The sequence below is a fragment of the Heptranchias perlo genome, chromosome 38, assembly GCF_035084215.1.
Source record: "Heptranchias perlo isolate sHepPer1 chromosome 38, sHepPer1.hap1, whole genome shotgun sequence".
Classification (NCBI taxonomy): Eukaryota; Metazoa; Chordata; class Chondrichthyes; order Hexanchiformes; family Hexanchidae; genus Heptranchias; species Heptranchias perlo.
The window spans coordinates 17444708-17468259 of NC_090362.1; the positions used below are offsets into that span (position 1 = coordinate 17444708).

At 47.4% G+C, this 23552-nt stretch overlaps 1 protein-coding gene across 2 annotated transcripts in view; it reads right to left on the reverse strand.

Annotated features, from left to right (window-relative positions):
- The window catches only part of LOC137304829 (synaptotagmin-4), a 56535-nt gene that overhangs the window by 21819 nt on the left and 11164 nt on the right, over nucleotides 1–23552 (reverse strand). Inside the window, exon 1 of one of the 2 annotated variants that reach the window (XM_067973570.1) lies at nucleotides 20749–21035. The exons of the other annotated variant lie outside the window; for it this stretch is intronic. Coding sequence (XP_067829671.1) covers nucleotides 20749–20803 — 55 coding nt within the window. The 5' untranslated portion in view covers nucleotides 20804–21035. Of the gene's footprint in view, nucleotides 1–20748; nucleotides 21036–23552 lie in introns of those variants that run through there. 2 annotated transcript variants of the gene reach the window in all.

Sequence of the window (23552 nt, forward strand, 5' to 3'; positions counted from 1 at the left end):
AACATATTTTTTTTAAAAACTTATGTTAAAATGAACTTGTTCGGCATAACCGCAGCCAACTGTTGCCTGTCTATGACCGAGACCGTTAATGAATGTGAACTTTTCTTTTGTTTAAGAACAGAAAAGAAAACCAGTCAGAGGTTCCAAAATAGCTTTGACTTTCCTTTGAAGCACATTGATAAATAAGGCTATGTTCTATTATGTAATTGCATCCATAAAAGAGAGTGTTAATATTTACAGATCAAATCTAGGGCAGACTAATTTCAAATGCTTAAACTTGTTAGTTCCCTTGATGTTTTCTCATTTTTAAAAATTCATTCATGGGATGTGGGCGTCGCTGGCGAGGCCGGCATTTATTGCCCATTCCCTAATTGCCCTCGAGAAGGTGGCGGTGAGCCGCCTTCTTGAACCGCTGCAGTCCGTGTGGTGAAGGTTCTCTCACAGTGCTGTTAGGAAGGGAATGGAAAGAGACCATGGAAAGAGCTTGATTGATCCCCCTTGGTCCGTGTGAGTTTTGATAAGGTCAACCAAGATTGCAGTAGGAATTCTGTCACCAAGGGGTCGGTTTTAACCCCCCTGTGTAAGTGGCTAGTGTAGGGTTGTCAGCTTTGATTGGACGCATTTCTGGGGGTTTCATCACATGACCTCCCACCTTCAAAAAGCCCCGCCCAGTCAAACAACCCTTTTTCCTCCATATTTTTACAATTAAAAGTGTTCAAAGAAAATGTGTTTTTTTTTTAGACATTTTATTTTAATGCCCCTATTTTTTTCACCCGGGCTTTGCTCGCAACTGTGTCCAAGAGATTAATCTTAAATTCCTGGAGACTCCAGGGCAGTCCTGGAGAGTTGGCAACCCTCTAGGCGAGTGGCTTGCCCGTCCGGGAATGGTAGCAGTCAGGCCTCAAACGTGCTGCCTGCCGACTGCCCGACCAAAAGGGCCGGGAAGTCAACGGGAAGCAATTGCCCGGTCCTTAAAATCAGGCGGCAGGAAGACGCTGCTGGGGATTCAGGGGAACGATCCCCGGCACAAGGTAAGGACTCCGGGAGGGGATTCCCGGGTCAGGAGGTGGGGAAGTCTAGGACAGGAGAGGCCCAAGGTTTCCTTCCACACTCTTCCTGTACCTCCTGGCCCACAGGGAAACTTGTGTAAAAAAAAAATTAAACTGGCCTTACCGGGCCTCTTGGCCTGGCTGCGGTTCACGGCAGGTTTGGCCTGGAGCAGAAGCCACCAATGCTCCCCTGCTCAGGCCTCAGGTTAAAATAACAGATCGGGCCCCGGTGACGTAGGAGCCTGATCTGCATATTTAAAAGAGGACCCCGCCAGCTTAAAATTGCAGTGGGCCAGAAATGGAGGCCGGAAATGAGCAGATAAGTCCCCCGCTCCATTTTAACTCCTCGCCTGGCGGAAACCAGGCAGCGTTAAAATCGACCCCGAAGGGTGGGAGGGTAAAGTTAGCCAGAGTTTCTCCTCTAATTGCTGCCCAGCGATCCCTGCTGGGATGTATGTGTGGGGGAAATCAGATGAGGCATCTTCTTGGCTACCATCAATGGTGGTTGTGCTGAATTCACCAAAAGGCATCTTCGAGCTATGCAGGGGAGAATCTTGCGGATAAAAAAAAACATTCGAAATGACCAGGATCGTCGTGCACAAACCTCCGGTAATCGGCCAACCCGATGCCGTCATTTTTCCGCGCATGTGCCGGGCTGCAAGATATTATCCGGCTTTCCAGGAAGACCTTTTCCTGCACATGCATGAAAGGGTCTTCCGATGACGACAACTCGCTGCCGTTCCTGTTCAATGAAATTCGCCTCATGAAACCAAGAGCCTGATCCAGATGTAACGGAGCTGGGTGGTGGCGGGAGGGCTGGAAACAGAGGGAGAACGTGATCCAGATCTAAGGGGATGGGGGGGGGGGGCGGGGAAGGGGGAAAGGGAGAAGGCGATCCAGGGTTAAACTCTAGTCTCCCTGAAGTTGCATCCGGTACTTTGATTTGCTGGTTGCTTATCACTTATTGTCTGTATTTTTATTCTGTCTTCTAATGACTCAGGAGGGACTCCATCTATCAAAGAGTTTCAACTTAAAATATGTTAACAACATGGGGATAAGCACAAGAAGATAGAAGTTACTAGCAGCTATGTTATTGTACGAAAGCTTAATGTGCTACTGTCAAGTCCTTCGCTCCTCTATTTTGATGGAGGTGTTAATCTAATTAATGTAAGTTGATCAATGTCTCTGCTTAAATAGCAGAGATAGGAATTGGATAAGTCAAACGCTGACTTAAATTTCCACCCACCCCTCAAGCACCAAATAACCACAGACACATCCTGGTGACATCTAATGATATAAACTGTTACATTTATAAAAGTAGGCTACAAGGCAGCCATCAAGCCGAGGCAAAGAGAAACTGCAGACTTCATGACAAATTCAATTAAATTACTATTCGTAATTTAAAAAGGGGCAGGTTGTTGATTTATGTATCTCGGTGCAATGACCCCGATACACATTATGTGAAATGGACATTGCAGCATTGCCCTTTCATTAGTCGTGACTTCAGCTGCCTAGTCCCTAAGCTCTGGCATTCCCTCCCTAAACCTCTGCCTCTCTCACCTCAAACTCACCATGGACTACTCCTCAGAATCGGTTTCTTTCTTGGACACACGAATCTCCATCAAAGACGGGCACCTCAGCACCTCACTCTACCGCAAGCCCACGGACAACCTCACGATGCTCCACTTTTCCAGCTTCCACCCCAACCACGTCAAAGAGGCCATCCCCTATGGACAGGCCCTGCCGAATACACAGGATCTGCTCAGACGAGGAGGAACGCGATGGACACCTACAGACGCTGAAAGACACCCTCGTAAGATCGGGATATGACGCTCGACTCATCGATCGACAGTTCCGACAGGCCACAGCGAAGAATCGCATAGACCTCCTCAGAAGACAAACACGGGACGCAACCAACAGAGTACCCTTCGTCGTCCAGTACTTCCCCAGAGGGGAGAAACTACGCCATGTTCTCCGCAGCCTTCAACATGTCATCGATGACGACGAGCACCTCGCTAAGGCCATCCCCACGCCTCCACTACTCGCCTTTAAACAGCCACCCAACCTCAAACAGACCATCGTTCGCAGCAAATTACCCAGCCTTCAGGAGAACAGCGTCCACGACACCACACAACCCTGCAACGGCAACCTCTGCAAGACATGCCAGATCATCGACACGGATACCACCATCACACGAGAGGACACCACCCAACAGGTACATGGTTCATACTCCTGTGACTCGGCCAACGTTGTCTACCTCATACGTTGCAGGAAAGGATGCCCCGGAGCATGGTACATTGGCGAGACCATGCAGACACTGCGACAACGGATGAACGGACACCGCGCAACAATCGCCAGACAGGAGGGTCCCCTCCCAGTCGGGGAACACTTCAGCAGTCAAGGACATTCAGCCACCGATCTTCGGGTAAGTGTTTTCCAAGGCGGCCTTCGAGACACACGACAACGCAAAATCGTCAAGCAGAAATTGATAGCCAAGTTCCGCACCCATGAGGACGGCCTCAACCGGGATCTTGGGTTCATGTCACGCTACACGTAACCCCACCAGCAAGGGGGAAAAAAAAGTTATCTGTTTTTAATATTCTCTCTCTCTCTCTGCCTTTTGGGTCTCTTTCTCTCTGTCAGTGTAATTTGACACAATGTGTATTCAGCATACTGGGACCTACTGTTTTCCGTGGCTAACCTGTCTGAACACCAACGACACCTTTTGATTGGTGTGATGGTGTCCCAGCCTAATATAAGATATGCGATTTGAGAACCTCTTATTCACTCATTCACCTGACGAAGGGGATAATCTCCGACAGCTTGTGATTTTAAAATAAAATTGTTGGACTATAACCTGGTGTTGTAAGATTCCTTACATCTCTCACCTCCTTTAAGATGCTCCTTAAAACCTACCTCTTTGACCAAGCTTTTGGTCACCTCTCCTATTATATCTTGGTGGCTCAGTGTCAAATTTTGTTTGATTACACCCCGGTGAAGTGCCCTGGGATGTTGTACCATATTAAAGGCGCTATATAAATGCAAGTTATTATTGTCTTTTGTTGGTTTCTAGATTTGAAATTCATAAATAAAGTTACGAATGTTTAATTTTGAAAAAAAATTCTGTGAGTCACATTTACTTCCAGAGGGGAGGTCAAACAATCAAATAATTTTGGTCTGACTTTAGCATTGTGACTATTATTGTGGCAGATATCAAATCTGGTTGGCATTTAAATGGACTTCCTTTGTGTGAAAATTAAAGCTGGGAAATAATTCTAATATTAGTGACTCATTCAATAAACAGGTACTCGAGGATCAACACTGCCTTCGAGATGAGCCACAAGGCTTCAATATTTAACCTTCAGCGCACTAATGTTGTGGTTGAGTTATGTTTTTGGGTTTTACCCAGATACTCAGCCACTGCCCTGTAAACCAGTGCGTCTTTACCTGTCCAGTATCTGGGTTTAATGTAGTGAGACCTAAGGGCCAAATAAAGAATATACATTCTATCAGACTGTGGCTCACACTATAAAAGTAACAGACAAATTTATTTAGCATTAAACAGGTAAATGAAAAGCACTCATTACAAGACCACATAACGGCAGAATATATATTTGCAGTAACTACAATCTATGACGAAATGACGAAACAACAAAGATGCTTCTCCTACACTGACCCTCAACATAAAATTGATCTTTAAAACACAGTCGCTTATATCTTACATGGCGAAACACTACAGCAGAGCCCCTGATTAGATTTGTACCCGTGACAACCTCAGGCTGAGTGCCCTCTGGCTGCAATTCAAAACATCCTGCCTGAATTCCTTTAAAGATTAAATTGGAATAAAGGACATTAAAAACTATGGACAAAAACTTGCAACTTTGGTGGGGGTAAAATGGACACTGCTCATTATACACCCTGTCCGATATCCCTTTCCCACTACCTTCTGACTCAAGAGTTTGGAGTGCTACCGCTGCTAAGATGTGTATTGTGGACCCACAAAGTTCAAATCTCTGTTCCTATTAATTTACACATATCTCAAATTGCTGATACGAACAGACCTTGGTATTCTGAATTCGGATTTTATTCATCAAGACATCAGTGCTAAAAACAGACCTTTAGCAACCTGCAGGCCCACAGAAATCAACCAGCAAATAAAGAAATAAACAAATAGGATTGTGTTGCCTGGACTTTGGGGCCAGGTTACCAGATCTCAGGAGCTGCATGTGGTCCCAGGGCTGTAGATTAGACAACCCTGCTCTATTGGTTCAATGGACCTGATAGACCATCTGTAGAAGATCAGCAGAATGCCATGTGCTGGCATTCTCATTGTGTAAAAAAAATTCTCCTAGACTCCCCTCTTGGTTCTTCTGCCAATTATCTTAAATCTGTGACCTTTGGTTACCGATCCTCCTGCCAGTGGAAATAGTTTCCCCCCCCCATCTACTCTTATCGAAACCCCGTATAATTTTTGTAAGGTGTTCCGTTCCCTTCCGCCTTACACAGGTTCTTGGACCTCGGAATTACAAGAACAAAATTGCAGGCGACAAACAGGGTTTGGCTCAACCCAAACTTGTTAGTTTATTAGACCAACAAAACGCCAATACAAACCCTTCTATGATTTGACTGAAACTTAGTCACCCGTGCTGCTAGTCGTTACCATTGCTGATCATAGGCCTGGACCCGGAAATGACTGGTTTCCGTCCTTCTTCCCTTGACTGCAGCCTCCGCAGTGCGAACCCCTCAGTGATTTGCCTGGAACTTACAATCACCCACATGGCTGGTCATTACTGATGTTGATTGTAGGCCTGGATCTGGAGGTCACTGGTCTCCGTCCCCGTCTTCACCTGACTGTAGCCTCCACGTGCTGCTGTTGTACTTTCTTATAGTGCTCCAGTTATGCAAACCCCCACCTGGGCCTCATCCGTGGTTTCAGCGATCAATCTGTTGGATTGTTTGACATTCGCACCTCTTCATCTGGGCATCTCGGTGATTCAAAACTCCTTAGTTGCACAGAGCTGTGAGGTCGAGAGACAACTCCTTATCTCCTCCCCGCTACCTGCACAGTATCAGGACAATGCGGGTATTCCTCACTGTGATGGGCCCTTGGCTCACAGCATTGTTTACGTGTGAAAGGCCTTCCGTTCTCGTCCGAGACTGAGCATGGCTCATAGGCTCAGTTTGATTAGACATTGTCTCGATGTCTTTGCCAGGCGATCATTGCTTGATGTAAATGAGTCTCCGAAACTGATCATGGGCTGGAGTCTCTCTGACTGGTACCTGTGGTTAACTGTTTCATATCTCACCGCCTGTTTCATGTCTTGCAGTTTTACAGTGTTTTTACAATATTTTCCATATCTGTAGTCTTACATTTTGATCACCTCTACTAAATCTCCTCTTAACCTTCTCTGCTCAAAGGAGAACAATCACAACGTCTCCAGACTCTCCACATAAACTGAAGTCCCTCATCCCTGGTACCATTCTAGTAAATTTCCTCTGCACCCTCTCCAAGGTAAATATAGCTCAGACCTTTACACTAGGGGGTCAAAGTTAGTAAGGACCAAGCAAACAACCCATATGTGAGTACATTTGAGTGAGATGTATAGAATCTGTAGAGCAGGGATATCCAGCCTGTGGCCTACAGCACCACATGCAGTCTCCCAGCCCAGGCAAATCGGCCCTCAAAGCCAGGGCAACTCAACCTTATTTGTGAACTCTTAAATCACCATCACACGTAATTCAATGTAATTAGAAGCAAAATGGCCTGTGTGCTGAAGGTGTGGATTGATTCTTTATTACATAATGAGAGGACGGATTCCTACAAATAGCTGATTTATTATGACTCTGATGCTTTGTGAAACATTAATTCGTATCATTTGTAACTGCACTACTTATTTCCTCAAATACAAAATATATAATTGTGTCCCTTTGAGCAGTAATGACTGAGGCAGACTTTTTTTTAAAATATGAAAATAATGAATGGGATTGAACTCTGGGGTTTTCTTTTACACACTTAAATATGGAAAGACTGCCAGGAATGCTTTTATCATTTGTACTTATATCATTAAAATGCCATAAACTGCACAAAACTGACAACTCAAACGGTTTACTAAGAACCTAAACTTGTACAGCAATGTGTAACAGGCCAATGCTGAAAAAAGGGTTTTAAAAGTTACGCTGAGGAAGGTCAATGATACGGATTTGAAATAGATCGAAATTAAATTTGTAATTACCGAAGGCCGCTACTTGAACTTAAAAGGAAAATAAACCTGCGATGGAATAAAGATTCACCTATAAATATGAACAGGGCAGTCCAGGTAGGGGAAAGCTGCATTGAGACACAGAGCATAACAGGCGCAGCAATAAGGCAGCGAGATAGAGGGCAATTTTCTGAGGACGCGTTGGCAGAAGAGACGCTCGTATATGGGAACGTCACAGGTAGCACGCCCACAATGTTCTGATATGCACGGGCAGCAAGGCGTCAGTCTGGGCTAGAAAGAGTGAAGGATTGGAGATGGAGGAACACTTTCATGTTCCACAAGCCCGCTCCATCTGTAGGCCATGTATAGGCTCTAATTTATTCGGCAGCACCTCCCAAACCCACGACCTGCGCCACCTAGAAGGACAAGGTCAGCAAGTGCATGGGAACAACACCATCACCTCCACGTTCCCCTCCAAGTCACACACCATCCCGACTTGGACATATAATCGGCCGTTCCTTCTTCGTCGCTGGGTCAAAATCCTGGAACTCCAGGCCGGTGGGCGGGCACGGCAATTTGGCAGTAGGAGGTCGCAGCTGGGGACCTGTGGGAATGGTCTCCGGCAGTCAGGCAAGTGGTATGGGGTTCACCGGACGCGATCGGGGTTGGGGAAGGGGAAGGGGGAGAGGAGCCTGGGGCAAGGGAGGCCCAAGGCTTCCTTGTGAGGTTTGGAGGAGCACTCCTGCCTCTCCTGGCCCACTAAGATAAAATTGCAGCTTAACACTGGGATGCAGCGGGATCAGAGGGGGTAAGACACCGCCCTCATTTTAACTGCCCGCGACCACCCCCCGCCTGGTTTCCGCCAGGCAGAGGGAGTTAAAATCAGGGCCTTAGTTGCAAAATTCAGTTCAATTATCCACCAATTGGACCGTTCTTGAACTTTAAGAGTCTATAAAATATTCTAATACTGCATATTCAAACTATTTTGGCAAACTCCCATGTGAAAACGGCAAAAGAATTGCAAAAAAGAGAAACGGTCTCCAAATGAACAGAATTAGTGTTTCCTTGATACTGACATTTCCAATGATTTTTTTTTCAAAAAGTATACTTTATTCATAAAATTTGCAGCAAAACGTACAATACAGTTGTCATATCACATTCCAAACGTACACAATACAGATTATACAATTTGCAGGTTACATCAAGTACAGTTCAATGAACACATTGTACATAATTACAGTTCATGACACTCTGGGGTGTCTCATTGCATTATACTCAATACAGATTATTGATTACAGATTTATTACAGGTACATTGCAGCAATTTGAATTTTACATTCTGCCCGGGGGGGGGGGGGATGTTTTCCCTGATTGCAGCCCCTCGGTATACAATGGCAGGAAGGCTCTAAACGGTTGCCTTTCCCCACAGAGCCTTTGCGGCGGCCGCACCCATCCTCAGTGCGTCCCTGAGCACATAGTCCTGGACCTTGGAATGTGCCAGACTGCAACACTCGGTCGAGGACAGCTCCGTGCACTGGAAGACCAGCAGGTTTCGGGCAGACCAAAGGGCGTCTTTCACCGAGTTAATGGTCTTCCAGCAGCAGTTGATGTCTGTCTCGGTGTGTGTCCCCGGGAACAGCCCGTAGAGCACAGAGTCGTGTGTTACTGAACTGCTCGGGACGAACCTGGACAGATACCACTGCATCTCTCTCCAGACCTTCCTTGCAAAGGCACATTCCAGAAGGAGGTGGGTGACGGTTTCGTCTCCACCGCAGCCTCCTCGGGGACAGCGCGCGGTGGCGCTGAGAGTCCGGGAGTGCATGAAGGATCTGACGGGAAGGGCCCTTCTCACCACCAGCCAAGCTCGGTCTTGGTGCTTGTTTGAAAGTTCTGGCGATGAGGCGTTCTGCCAAATAACATTGACAGTCTGCTCGGGGAACCAACCGACAGGATCCATCGTCTCCTTTTCCCGCAGGGTCTTGAGGACGTTACGTGCGGACCACTTGCTGATCACCTTGTGGTCGAAAGTGTTTTTTTGCATAAACTTTTCCACGAAGGACAGGTGGGGCGGAACGGTCCAACTGGACGGAGCGTTCCGTGGCAGCGTGGCCAGGCCCATCCTTCTCAACACCGGGGACAGGTAGAACCTCAGCACGTAGTGACACTTTGTGTTTGCGTACCGAGGGTCTATGCACAGCTTGATGCAGCCGCACACGAATGTGGCCATCAGGATGAGGGCCATGTTGGGCACGCCTTTTCCCCCTTTCTCCAGAGATTTGTAAATCGTGTCCCTGCGGACACGGTCCATTTTTGATCTCCAGATAAAGCGGAAGATGGCTCGGGTGACTGTCACAGCGCAGGAGCGAGGTATGGGCCTGACCTGTGCCAAGTACAGCAACACCGAGAGCACCTCGCACCTGATGACCAGGTTTTTGCCCACGATCGAGAGGGATCGTCGATCCCACAGTCCCAGTTTCTGCTTCACCTTGGAAATACGCTCCTTCCAGTTCTTGGTGCACGCCCCGGCCCCCCCGAACCAGATCTCCAGCACCTTCAGGTAATCCGACCTGACGGTGAAGGGGACAAAGGATCGTTCGGCCCAGTTCCCAAAGAACATGGCCTCGCTCTTGCTACGATTTACCCTGGCCCCCGAGGCCAGTTTGAATTGGTCGCAGATGCTCATCAATCTGCGGACCGACAGCTGATCCGAGCAAAAGACGGCGACGTCGTCCATGTACAGGGAAGCCTTGACCTGAGTGCCTCCGCTGCCTGGGATCGTCACCCTTCTTATGCCCGCATCCCTCCTGATGGACTCGGCAAAGGGCTCAATGCAACACACGAACAAGACGGAGGAGAGAGGACAGCCCTGCCTGACTCCAGATTTGATCGGGAAGCTTTCTGATTCCCACTCGTTGATTGAAACTGCACTACTGATGTTTGTGTAGAGCAGATGGATCCAATTGCGGATTCCCTCCCCAAACCCCATTTTGGAGAGCACGTCCATCATGTACGTGTGGGATATTCTGTCAAAGGCCTTGTCCTGGTCCAGGCTGATCAGGCAGGTGTTCACCCCCCTGTCCTGTACGTAGGCAATCGTATCCCTGAGTAGCGCCAGGCTATCAGAGATCTTCCTGCCGGGTACGGCGCAGGTCTGATCGGGGTGGATCACCACCTCCAGGGCTGAGTTGACCCGATTGGCGATGACCTTGGACAGAATTTTGTAGTCCACGTTAAGTAGTGAGATGGGTCGCCAATTTTTGATTTCTTCCCTCTCCCCCTTCTGCTTGTAGATGAGGGTGATGATGCCTTTCCTCATGGAGTCTGACATGCTGCCTGCCAGGAGCATACCCCCGTACACTTCCAGCAGGTCTGGGCCTATCCAGTCCCACAGAGCCGAGTACAACTCCGCCGGTAAGCCGTCGCTTCCGGGAGTCTTACTCTTCTCGAAAGAACGGACGGCCTTTGCTAGTTCGTCCAGAGTTAGCGGGTGATCCAGACTCTCCCGCTTGCTGTTGTCTAGAACCTCCGTGATAGACGACAAGAAGGACTGGGAGGCCGCGCTGTCTGTGGGCTTCGCGTCGTACAGTCCGGCATAAAAGGATTTGCAGATCCTCAGTATGTCGGGCTGCGAGGACGTGACCGAGCCGTCCTCTGCTGATCACAGAGCTTTCTCGGCGCACCTTTCGGAAGGAGAAGCGCGAGCAAGTCTTGTCCTGCTCCACGGAGCGGACTCTGGACCGGAAAATGATCTTGGAGGCCTCGGAGGCAAAGAGCGAGGCTTGCTGGTCCTTCACCTCTGAGTTCCTCCCCGACATCGATCCCCATCGACTGAAGCAGGAGAAGATTCTGCATGCTTTTCTGGAGTCGGGATGTTTCCCTCTGCCTCTCTCTCGCCTTCTGGACACCTTTGAGGACGAAGAACCTCTTGATGTTCGCCTTGATGGCTTCCCACCAGTGCACTGGGGAATCAAAGAGGGGCTTTACGGTTCTCCAACCTTTGTAATCCCTCGTCAGTTCCTCAATGTTTCCCGGGGTCAACAGTTTCATGTTCAGCTTCCATATCCCCCTGCCCACTCTCTGATCGTCCTGTAGGTGACAGTCGGCCAGGAGGAGGCAGTGGTCAGAGAAGAACACCCGAGTGACCTTGGTGGATCTGACCTTGAGCTTCGGGGACACAAACAGGAAGTCTATCCTGGAACGGACGGACCTGTCTGGTCTGGACCAGGTGTGTTGACGCGGGGTTGCTGAAGACGTCGCACAGCTTGGCGTCTTTCACTGCTTCCATCAGGAGTTTGGACGTTGTGTCCAGTTTGTTGTCGGCTCTGCCGGATCGTCCGGCCGCATCGATGATGCAGTTGACATCACCGCCGAGAATGACCGGCTTGGAGGTCGCCAGCAGCAGTGGGAGCTGCCGGAAGACGGCCAGCCGCTCACTGTTTAGAGTCGGGATGTACACGTTGATCAGCCGGAGCGGAGCGTTTTTGTACATTACGTCCGCTACGAGGAGACGGCCCCCCCACCACCTCCTTTACTTCGGTGATGGTGAAGTTGCCCCCCCGTAGCAGAATCCCCAGGCCAAAGGCACGGCAATCGTTGCCTCCCGAGCAGATTGACGGCCCGTGGGCCCAGCGCTGCGACCATTGCCTGTAATTGCTGAGATGCGGCAGGCCGCACTCCTGTAAGAACAGCAGGTCGCTCTTGACCTTGGCCAGATAGTCCAAGGTCAACACACATCGCAGAGTGCATTTAACGCTACGCACGTTGATGGATGTGACTTTCAGACCCATTTTAACAACAGTTTAAAGTCTCACCCGACAGTCTGTTTGCTGTTTCCAGCTCTTGGCCGTGTCTCTGCATCCAGGTGATCTTAGCAAAGCGTTCCACTGAGTTAAGGTACGAGTCCTGTTCTGCCTCAGAGAGGGGGTCGTAGTTCTGCCTGGGTGACATTGGCGGTTTGGTGTCGGGGGGAGGGCCCGTGCGATCCTCGATCGGCTGGGGCTCCTCGTTGTTGCTGCTCCCAGTTTCCTGGAGCCAGTCTTCGCTCTCTGCGATGCTGCTCCTGGTGTCCCGGAGCTGGAGGGTGTCGGAGGCGTTGTCGCTTCCAGTGTTCTGGAGATGGGGGGGGGGGGGGGGGGGGGGGCGTTGATCCCGTCGCTGTCGCCTTGTGTATTTTTACGCTTTCGATGTGAAGCCTGGCTGCCTCGCTTCTGTCGTCCCTCCTCGTCAGACGCGGGGTAGTCGCTGTCGTCCGACTGCGACTCGAGCACTCTTTTACCCCCTGGTTGCAGTGTCAGTAGGGGCTCGTTTCTTTTCTTCTGGCTTTCTTTTCCTGTTTTTTTTTTGCTAACAATCTGCCATTCTCCCTCTGCTGCCTCCTCGTCCATGGACTCTGTCGTCTGGTGGGGAGGCTCAGAGTTGGATGTCGAGGTCTGGCAGTTTCCAGCCTGACTCCTTCCTCGCTCCTTGTCTTCCTGGGTCAGGGTCTTTTTGGAGGGGGTCGCGGCCGGGCGAGGGTTCTTGGCCTTCTTTGGGGCAGCCTTGCTTGTTGCCCCCTCCTCCTCCGCTGTGTTGCTCTTGGCCGCCTGGGGGCGTAGCTGAAGCTGCGTTTGGGGCAGATCCTGTAGAGATGGCCTTCCTCCCCGCACAGGATGCAGCGCTTGCTCTCCTTGCAGTCCTTAGTCTGGTGCCCTTCCTGCTTGCAGCTCTTGCAGACGGTTGCAGTGCAGGAGGCCGCCACGTGGCCGGATTTGCCGCGGGTGCGACAGACTCTGGGTTGCCCCACGTACGTGATGTACCCTCGACTTCCTCCGATGGCGAAGCTGGAGGGAGGGTGGACGATGTTGCCTTGGGCGTCCGCTCTCAAAGTTGCCGTGATCTCTCTCTTACTGGTCCAGATCCCGAACTGGTTGGCGACGTCAACGCTGTTCTCCGCCCCGTTGACGTATCTGGCGAGGAACGTCAGCACATCGGCGACCGGGACGTGTGGGTTGTACATGTGTACAATCAGCTTCCGATACCTCTGCGTTGGGAGGGTGAAGAGCGGCTCCGCAGTGAGAATCGCCAGCGGTCCTTCGCTCCCCTTCTCCTCGAAGGCCTGAAGAAGCTTCAGGCATCCAGCGATGGTCTTGAAGGTGACATCGAAATATCCGCTTTGAGGGAAATCCTGTAGGCAGAAGATGTCTGTTGCTTCGAATCCACAAGAGTCCAACAAGACTTGTTTCACAAAAAACGCACGATCCATCGGCGCAATGCTATCAGCTGTCTTCACCGTCACCCTGACGGTGTTTCGCACACCACGGCAGAGTGCCTGGGTGCTCTTCACTGCCATTGCAGTATTGATGGAGCCCTTTTGCAAACGTAGGGGCAGAGCCAGCACACGAAAAGACCTATTGCTGCAAAGTCTGCACTTTGCGAGCACACGAGGTCGTAGCCAGCGTTCTGGTTAGCTCAGATCCAATAGGTCTGATCGATCGATCGTCCTCCTTCGTCCCGGGAGAACCTCCTTCATGATCGAGGTCTGAGGCTCCTTTCCTTGAGGACACTTAGCATCTATCAGAGGAAAGGTCTCACCCAGTCTGCAAGTCACACATTCTAGTGCTGCCGACTGGCACACTCCAGGGTCCAGCATTACCTACTGCAGATCGCACTGAAGTGAGGTGCGGCCGACACAAAGGCTCCATGGGGAAAGGCCACCCCACCTTTGAATTGTTCACCTTGTAATATAAGATAGGTACCGTGATTTGAATTTTAACACTGGGATTGTATAGTGTACGATCTGTATTGTACTGCCTTGGAATTGTGGTATTTGCATTGAACTGTGTGTATCCTTAAATTTTATAAAATAAAGTAAATTTTGAAATTAAAAAAAGATTTAAACAAGACAGCTCTCTAATCCACTGCACAAAGGCCCAATACTTATAAAGTAACACCATTTGCTTTGACAGCTAGAAGAGATTGCTAAGTCTTGATGTTGAGTCACATCCTATGTATTAATTAATATTCCTGTGATGACATTTCTCTTTAAAGTGGGCCAGAATTGCTAATTACATTGGTATAGCTAGTCTGTGAAACACCCACAGAAAACTCAAAGAGCAGCAACCTTTGATTTGAAGTGAGGAGATAACGCATTTAAAGATGAATCAGTGGTTGACATGAAAGACAATTGGTGCAGTAGATTACGTGGCATGTCACATGTAATATTTGTTCATTTTGTTATTGCACATCAGAAACGTTTGAACATCCTGCCACGGAGTCAGATCAGAACCTAGCTCCCTGCATTTAACCCTTTAAGAACTAGGATAGTTTTCTTTTCAAGATCGAAAATATAAAAGATTCAAATAATAAAAAAAGACTTGCATTTATATCGCGCCTTTCATGGCCTCAGGATGTCCCAAAGTGCTTCACAGCAACTTTTGAAGTGCAGTCACTGTTGTAATGTAGGAAACACGGCAGCCAATTTGCGCACAGCAAGATCCCACAAACAGCAACGTGATGATGACCAGATAATCTGTTTTGATGTGTTGGTTGAGGACAGCAGGGATAACTCCCCGCTCTTCTTGGAGATAGTGCCGTGGGATCTTTTACGTCCGCCCAAGAGGGCCGATGGGGCCTCGGTTTAACATCTCATCCAAAAGGCAGCATTCCCTCAGTACCGCACTGAAGTGTCAGCCTAGATTTTGAGCTCAAGTCTCTGGAGTGGGACTTGGCCCCATGACCACCAGAGGCAAGAATGCGACCCACTGAGCCTCGGCTGACAACAAAGAAGCAATAGCTTACACCCTTTCAGTTCTATTTTGGTCTGTTCTCAGTTACTTTCTCCTTTCTTACATTCCCCTGTATTAAGTGAGATTGCCCAGTACACTGGCACACTACTGCCAGTCAGTCAATTGTGCAAGTGGTGAGGTTGAATTGCTAACAATCAGTGTCACTCCCTGGTGGTCCAGCAAGAGTTGGGAACTCGCTGTGTGGGAATCATGGCAGAAACTATAATCTTACTTCGAACTTAACATTAACTTTTCAGCACCGTAGGGAAGCCTCGAACAGAGCTTAGCTAACTGAGTGTGCTTTCTTAAGCACTGGATACCGTTTTGAATTTTTCCAATATTTGTATTTCCAGATCTCGTTTCACAATTCATTGGTGAAAAATAACAGCGTTACTCATAGTTATTTTCTCCTTCTGTAAGCTCCATGCCTCTCATCCTCTTTCTCCCATATGCTTCTACTTTCAATTCCTATCCTTTCCCCTCTTGTCCGTGATGGCCTTTAATGCTTCAATCAAGGGGGATAATTTTGACTCTGCGATATTGTAAAAGGGGCAATAACGAATCGGCAGCCCGTTTCACATCTCTCCCGATTTTTATTCTGTTGGCTTCAATTGAGGGGATTTGAGAAAGAACTTTTTCACCCAGAGGGTGGTTGGAGTCTGGAACTCACTGCCTGAGAGGGTTGTGGAGGCAGGAACCCTCACAACATTCAAGAAGCATTTGGATGAGCACTTGAAATGCCATAGCATACAAGGCTACGGACCAAATGCTGGAATATGGGATTAGATTAGACTGGGCTTGAAGGCCGGCGCGGACACGATGGGCCGAAGGGCCTCTATCCGTGCTGTATAACTCTATGACTCTAATATTGCCTGGTTTAAACTATCGCACAAAGTCAAGGACTGTCCTAATGTCTTTACTGCCTCTTGATTTCTCTTCTGGCTTCTGCGTGCCCCTCAGACTCCCATGCTTCTGCCTTCTGCGTGCCCCTCAGACTCCCATGCTTCTGCCTTCTGCGTGCCCCGCAGTCTCCCATGCTTCTGCCTTCTGCGTGCCCCGCAGTCTCCCATGCTTCTGCCTTCTGCGTGCCCCGCAGTCTCCCATGCTTCTGCCTTCTGCGTGCCCCGCAGTCTCCCATGCTTCTGCCTTCTGCGTGCCCCGCAGTCTCCCATGCTTCTGCCTTCTGCGTGCCCCGCAGTCTCCCATGCTTCTGCCTTCTGCGTGCCCCGCAGTCTCCCATGCTTCTGCCTTCTGCGTGCCCCGCAGTCTCCCATGCTGTTGTCCGTCTCAATATTGCACTGAGCCTTCTTCCTTCCCCTGCACAGAGAGAGAGCGCGATTGGAGAACGTGGTGGGAGGCTGAACTATCCGAGTTTCCCTGTGCTCTGAGGCACTTGCCCATTCGCATCCATGTGTTTTCCCACCTGTTATTTCAGAAAACCAACTAAGAATAGCCTAACAGATATGGCTGCTCTCAGGCTATAGCAACACATCCCTGAGATACCCTCATTCCCCACTGGTACGACCAAGAAACTCATCCCCATGCACACAAAAGCCACACATTTACTGTAGACGATGGCCGACTTTTCTTTCACCTAATAAATGTACTTTCCAAGTACTTTTTTAAACTGTTTATCCTGTTTCAAAGGACAATGATTGCCCTGGTACGGTAACTGTTCTGGTGTATCCTGTGCTCTAAAATAAATGTGCAAAACCAACAAATCACGAGCATTGGCAACACTGCACTGTCTTGTTCTTCAACTTTAATTTAACTTTGTTTAGGGAACGGGCGATAAGGATGGGACCATTCTGCTGGCTTTGTCGTTAATAGTTTCAATATCTATCTTATCTCGGTTAACAGAAGGAGGTTATCGCACCACAGTATCTGTAAATATCAAACTGTTGTCACTTCTCAATCTATTGTGGGTTGAAGGTGTGCTTAATTGTCTTCTTTAAGAAACAAACAACTATCGAACGATCAATATAGTCACTTTCGTGTGGCAGATTCGAACTAGATAGATGAGTTTCTCATTGCCCATCTGTTTATGAGTTTATTTTAAAAGTGTATCAGAGACCAGTGTCTCCAGTTAAACTCTATTGTGACTATAAAGTTCAGTGATCAGGTGTAGCTGATTGAAAGTGATGTCTTCATCATCTCAAAAAAGCACTGAGACGGCACGTTTCAATCAGAGGAAAGAACAGCACTTTCACCAGTGAGGTATGTTGGTACTGATGGCAGTTGTCGGGTATCTCCCAGTGTTAGCACCTCCTGCTGACGCTCATAACGTATCAGCTGTGGCTCAGTGGTAGCGCTCTCACTGCTGAGTCAGAAGGTTTTGGCTTCAAGTCCTACTCCAGAGGCTTAAGCACAGAATCTACGCAGACACTCTAGTGCAGCACTCAGGCAGTGCTGCACTGTCAGCGGTGCCGTCTTTTGGATGAGACATTAAACCGAGGCCTCATCTGGGTGTAAAAGATCCTATTTGAAGAAGAGCAGGGGAGACCCGGTTTCCTGGCCAATATTTATCCCTCAACCAACTAAAACAGATTATCTGGTCATCATTACATTGCTGTTTGTGGGATCTTGCTGTGCATGTTTCCTACATTCTAACAGTGATCACACTTCAAAAGTACTTCACTGGCTGTAAAGCACTTTGGGACTACTTGAGGTCATGAAAGATGCTATATAAATCTTTTTTCTTTTTTGTTCTAATAGATGTAAAGTGGCAAACAGTGTACAACAGTGGACTCGCAGCGACAAACCCCGAGTTTAGTTCCTTTGGTGAAGGGCCAAGGGGCATTAGTGCGGGACACCACTGAGGGTGAGGGAAAGGAAGTGATAAACTTAGCAAAAAAAAGGAGGGATAATAAAACAAAATTGGATGAAGTCAGAATATGCAATGACAACTTGCTGGCAGAGTCACTTCTGCTCAAACCCGACCTGCATTAAAACCTAAAATATAAATGGATTAATATTTATTGATAACCCATAAAAGCAAATGGAAGTATTCTCAGTCTTCCACTACACCTTGTTCATTATTAATATCTCTAGCTTCAGATATTTCAATAGAAAACACATTTAAAGCGACGCACGGATATTTATTGTTTGCTGTGTATATTTCTCAATTGAAGTGTCTAACCATGTCCACACTGATTATAAAGACAAATGAATATTGGTCTACAACTAAAGGTCAACTTCAGAAAGACTTATGTTAGCAATCCTGTAATTACTCGGTCTATCCCTTTCTACCTTCTTAAACAACGGTACAATGTTAGCAGTCCTCCAATCCTCTGGCACCATGCCTGTAGCCAGAGACGCTTGGAAAATGATGGCCATCTTGACCCTGCTCTCTGGAACTCCCTTCCTATGTCCTCCACACTTCTCAATTTCTCTCCTTTCCTTCAAAATCCTACTCAAAACCTCTCTCTCCGGCCACACTTTTGGTCACCTCCCTGAACTCTTGCTTGGCGTCCGTTCACCCGCTGAGAAGCACCCTGGGATGATTCATAGAAATTTACGGCACAAAGGGAGGACATTCGGCCCATTGTGTCTGTGCTGACCGAGAAAGAGCCACCCAGCCTAATTCCACTTTCCAGCTCTTGGTCCGTAGCCCTGTAGGTTACGACATCTCAAGTGCACATCCAAGTACTCTTTAAATGCGATGAGGGTTTCTGCCTCTACCACCCTCTCAGGCAGTGAGTTCCAGACCCCCACCACCCTCTGGGTGAAAAAAATTCTCCTCAACTCCCCTCTAATCCTTCTACCAATCACTTTAAATCTATGCCCCTTGGTTATTGACCCCACTGCTAAGGGAAATAGGTCCTCCCTATCCACTCTATCTAGGCCCCTCATAATTTTGTACACCTCAATTAAATCTCCCCTCAGCCTCCTCTGTTCCAAAGAAAACAGCCTTTGCCTATCCAATCTTTTCTCATAACTAAAATTCTCCAGCCCTGGCAACATCCTCGTAAATCTCCTCTGTACTCTCTCAAGTGTAATCGTATCTTTCCTGTAATTTGGTGACCAGAACTGTACGCAGTACTCTAGCTGTGGCCAAACTAGTGTTTTATACAGTTCCAGCATAACCTACCTGCTCTTATATTCTATGCCTCAGCTAATAAAGGAAAGTATCCCCTATGCCTTCTTAACCACTTTATCTACCTGTCCTGCTACCTTCAGGAATCAGTGGACATGCACTCCAAGGTCCCTCTGTTCCTCTACACTTTTCAGTATCCTCCCATTTATTGTGTATTCCCTTGCCTTTTTTGCCCTCCCCAAATGCATTACCTCACACTTCTCCGGATTGAATTCCATTTGCCACTTTTCTGCCCACCTGACCAGTCCATTGATATCTTCTTGCAATCTACAGCTTTCCTCCTCACTATAAACGACCAATTTTTGTATCATCTGCAAACTTCTTAATCATGCCCCTACATTTAAGTCTAAATCACTGATACATCACAAAAAGCAAAGGACCTAGAACTGAGCCCTGTGGAACCCCACTGGAAACAGCCGTCCAGTCACAAAAACACCGTTCGACCATTACCCTTTGCTTCCTGCTACTGAGCCAATTTTGGATCCAATTTGCCACTTTCCCTTGGATCTCATGGGTTTTTACTTTTCTGACCAGTCTGCCATGTGGGACCTTGTCAAAAGCCTTGCTAAAATCCACGTACACTTCATCAAATGCGTTACCCTCATCGACCCTCCTTATTACCGCCTCAAAAAATTAAATCAAGTTAGTCAGACACGACCTTTCCTTAACAAATCCATGCTGACTGTCCTTGATTAATCTGTGCCTTTCTAAATCACGGTGAATACTGTCCCTCAATTTTTTCCTAATAATTTGCCCACCACCGAGGTTAGACTGACTTGGCCTGTAATTACTCGGTCTAGCTCTTTCTCCCTTCTTAAACAACAATACGACGTTAGCAGTCCTCCAATCCTCCGGCACTCGCCTATAGCCAGAGAGGATTGAAAATTAATGGTCAGAGCCTCCGTTATTTCCTCCCTTGCTTCTTTTAACAGCCTGGGATACATTTCATCCGGGCCTGGTGATTTATCTACTTCCAAAGATGCTAAACCCCTTAATACTTCCTCTCTCCCTATGTTTATCCCATCCGATATTTCACACTCCTCCTCAACTACAATGTCTACATCGTCTCCCTCTTTCATGAAGACGGGTGCAAAGTATTCATTAAGAACCATACCCACATCTTCCGCCTCCACACATAGGTTACCTTTTTGGTCTCTAATAGGCCCTACTCTTTCCTTATTTATCCTCTTGCTCTTAATGTATTTATAAAACATCTTTGGGTTTTCCTTGCCAATATATTTTCATGCTCCCTCTTTGCTTTCCTAATTTCCTTTTTAATTTCACCCCTGCACTTACCATACTCCTCTAGGCTTTCTGCAGTATTGAACTCTCGGTGTCTGACATAAGCTTCCCTCTTTTGCCTTATCCTACCCTGTATGCTCCTTGACATCCAGGGGGCTCTAGATTTGGGAGTCCCACTGAGGTACCAAGGTTGTTGACCTATGCGGAACTGTACCCCAAGAATGCAGAAGTGGAGAAAGTGGGGGGGAATGAAAAGAAACTCGTCCATATTTTTTAATGTAACGGCTCCTTGACGCACAACATTAAAACAGTTTCAAAGAGGTAATGACACCAATCACAAACACCACGCCTAATCGACCTGAAGGAGTACCGAGAGGTAAAAGTGAAACAAAAACTTACTCGCATTCACAAGGAGCTCTGGAGATGTAGATTCCACATCTGAAATCAGCCACATTAATGGAGGTGGAATTGGGGCCGATCAAACACTGACAAGATGTACGAAGGTATGAAAATATTACACCAACTGCAGAGTGCACCAACATACCCAGATTTGCATTAGAACAAGTGAGTCTCTGTACGAAGCATTTTCAGAAACTTGATAGATGAAACTTTTGGCCTGAATGTTTCTCTATTCTCAGGTAATTTAATAAGGTACAGTGGAGGAGAGCGTAGCACCTCTGCCCAGCTGGATAGAACCAGTGCAGAGTCCAATAAAAACATCCCAGTCTCTATCAGTAACACCTAATGAATAAGCCAAATTGGCACAGTGTCAAGAAGCTCAGGGAAGGGGAGAAAATTGGAAAGGTTAAAAAAGAAAAGCAACTCATTCTTTGACCGATCTAATTCAAAGAGGTAGAGCATAGATAGTCATTACAGGCAGCCAGTTTTTAAACAATGATGGTCTACACTGATTGTGTATGAAGTACCTACAGAACTTGTCAGCTGTGGCTCAGTGGGTAGCACTCTTGACTCAGTCAGAAGGTCATGGGTTCAATTCCCACTCCAGAGACTGGAGCACAAAACCCAAGGCTGACATTCCCAGTGTAATGTTGAGGTGAGTGCTGTTATGTTGGATGAGATGTTAAATGGACCCTGCTTGCCCTCTCAGGTAGATGTAAAAGATCCCACAGCATTATCTGAAGAAGAGCAGGGGAGTTCTCCCTGGTGTCCTGGCCAATACAAACAGATTATCTGGTCATTTATCTCATTACTGTTTGTGGGACTTTGCTGTGTGCAAATTGGCTGTTGTGTTTCCTATTTTACAACAGTGACTGCACATCAAAAGTAATTTGTTGGCTTTGGGACATCATAAAAGGTGTTATACAAATACAAGTCTTTTGTTTATTTAACAATCAGATGAAGGCACCACTTCACACTCCAGTTCACCCCACCCTACTCCACTCCTCTCTACGCCTGTTCACGCCACTTAACCCCATCATGAGTCGCAGAGCCTGAGTACCTCTCATCCCTCCTTCAAAAGTCTCCTCCAAACCTACCTCTTCAACCATACTGCCCTTAACTCGTCTTCAAATCCCTGGACCCACCTTTGTGAACTGCCTTGGAACATTTTGCGATGAAAGGCACCATATCATTGCAAGTTGCTGTTGTCTACAAACAATAAGATTTAGCAATGCCCAAATGATCAAAACTATTTTAGGGGCTTAGTGCAAACACAAATTGCATTCAAGCCACACTTTCCCTAATAGGAGCCTATCACATTTACGTCACTCAATCATTTCCATTAACCGTGGGATTGCTTTTCTAACTGTTGATGTATTTTTATTTAAATTAATTGTTCTGTGCCAGAAAAAAATGGCCCAAAGAAGCTTTGCTGCAATTAGGGTAGATAGAGAGAAACTATGTCCTCTGGTGGGGGGAGTCCAGAACAAGGAGGCATAATCTTAAAATTAGAGCAAGGCCGTTCAGGGGTGATGTTAGGAAGCACTTCTTCACACAAAGGGGAGTGGGAATCTGGAACTATCTCCCCCAAAAAGCTGTTGAGGCTGGGGGTCAATTGAAAATTTCAAAACTGAGATTTTTGTGAGGTAAGGGTATTAAGGGTTACGGAACCAAGGCAGATACATGGAGTTAAGATGCAGATTGGCCATGATCTACTTGAATGGCGTAACAGGCTCGAGGGGCTGGGTAGCCTACTCCTTTTCCCATGTTCCTAATGTGAACCCTTGCATTCAGCAATTGATGAAAGATCACTTTCTCTCATGAGCTAGTAGGCTCACAGTGCAGTGGCTTCACTGGGCTGCAGTGCGCTCCCGTATGTTCTAAATTCCATTTAATTACAAACCTTGCAGAACTGAAAAGACTGTATAGAATCTGACACTGTAGTCTTTAAATAGTAATCAGAATGGATTGTTTGAAGAGGATTATAAGGTCAAAAAATCAATGGGACGTCAACTGGAAAAAAAGGTAACTCCTGAGAGAGTGATAACAGAGCGGGGGATGGTGATAAAGGTTTCTCTTCATCCAGCCCCCAATTTTTATTTTTATTCTTTCCATCCAAGCCAGCTTTAGAATATCGGAAAAATGCAACTTGAGATGATGCAGCTCAAATCCTTGCTCGACGAGAGCCTAGAGCATGGGGCCCACCTCCAAACCATGCTCACATCCAGAGAGGTGCTGGAGCATTGCAATTTCTGTCATGTATTCCTATTTACTACGATGTCGATCGCAGTTGCTGGAGTTCAAAACAGCTGTATCTGATGAGGAGATAACCGGTGGGAGCTCATTCCTTGTTGGGCAGAGAGAGGGACGGATGAAGCTGCTGTGTAACAAGGGAGGCTAACAAGACCCATAGTGTTATGGTGTCAGTCGTGGCTCAGCAGGTAGACTTCTCGCCTCGGAGTCAGAGGTTGTGGGTTTAAGTCCCCCTCCAGAGACTTGAGCACATAATCTAGGGCTGACACTCCCAGTGCAGTACCGAGGGAGCGCTGCACTGTCAAATGGTGCTGTCTTCTGGATGAGATGTTAAACCCCTGTCTGTGCTCTCAGGTGGACATAAAAGATCGCATGGCAGTATTTCGAAGAAGAGCAGGAGAATTCTACCTGGTATCCTGGTTAATATTTATCCCTCAACCAACATCATTACAACAGATTATCTGATCATTATCACATTGCTGTTTGTGGGACCTTACTGTGTGCAAATTGGCTGCTACATTTTCTACTTTACAACAGTAACTACACTTCAA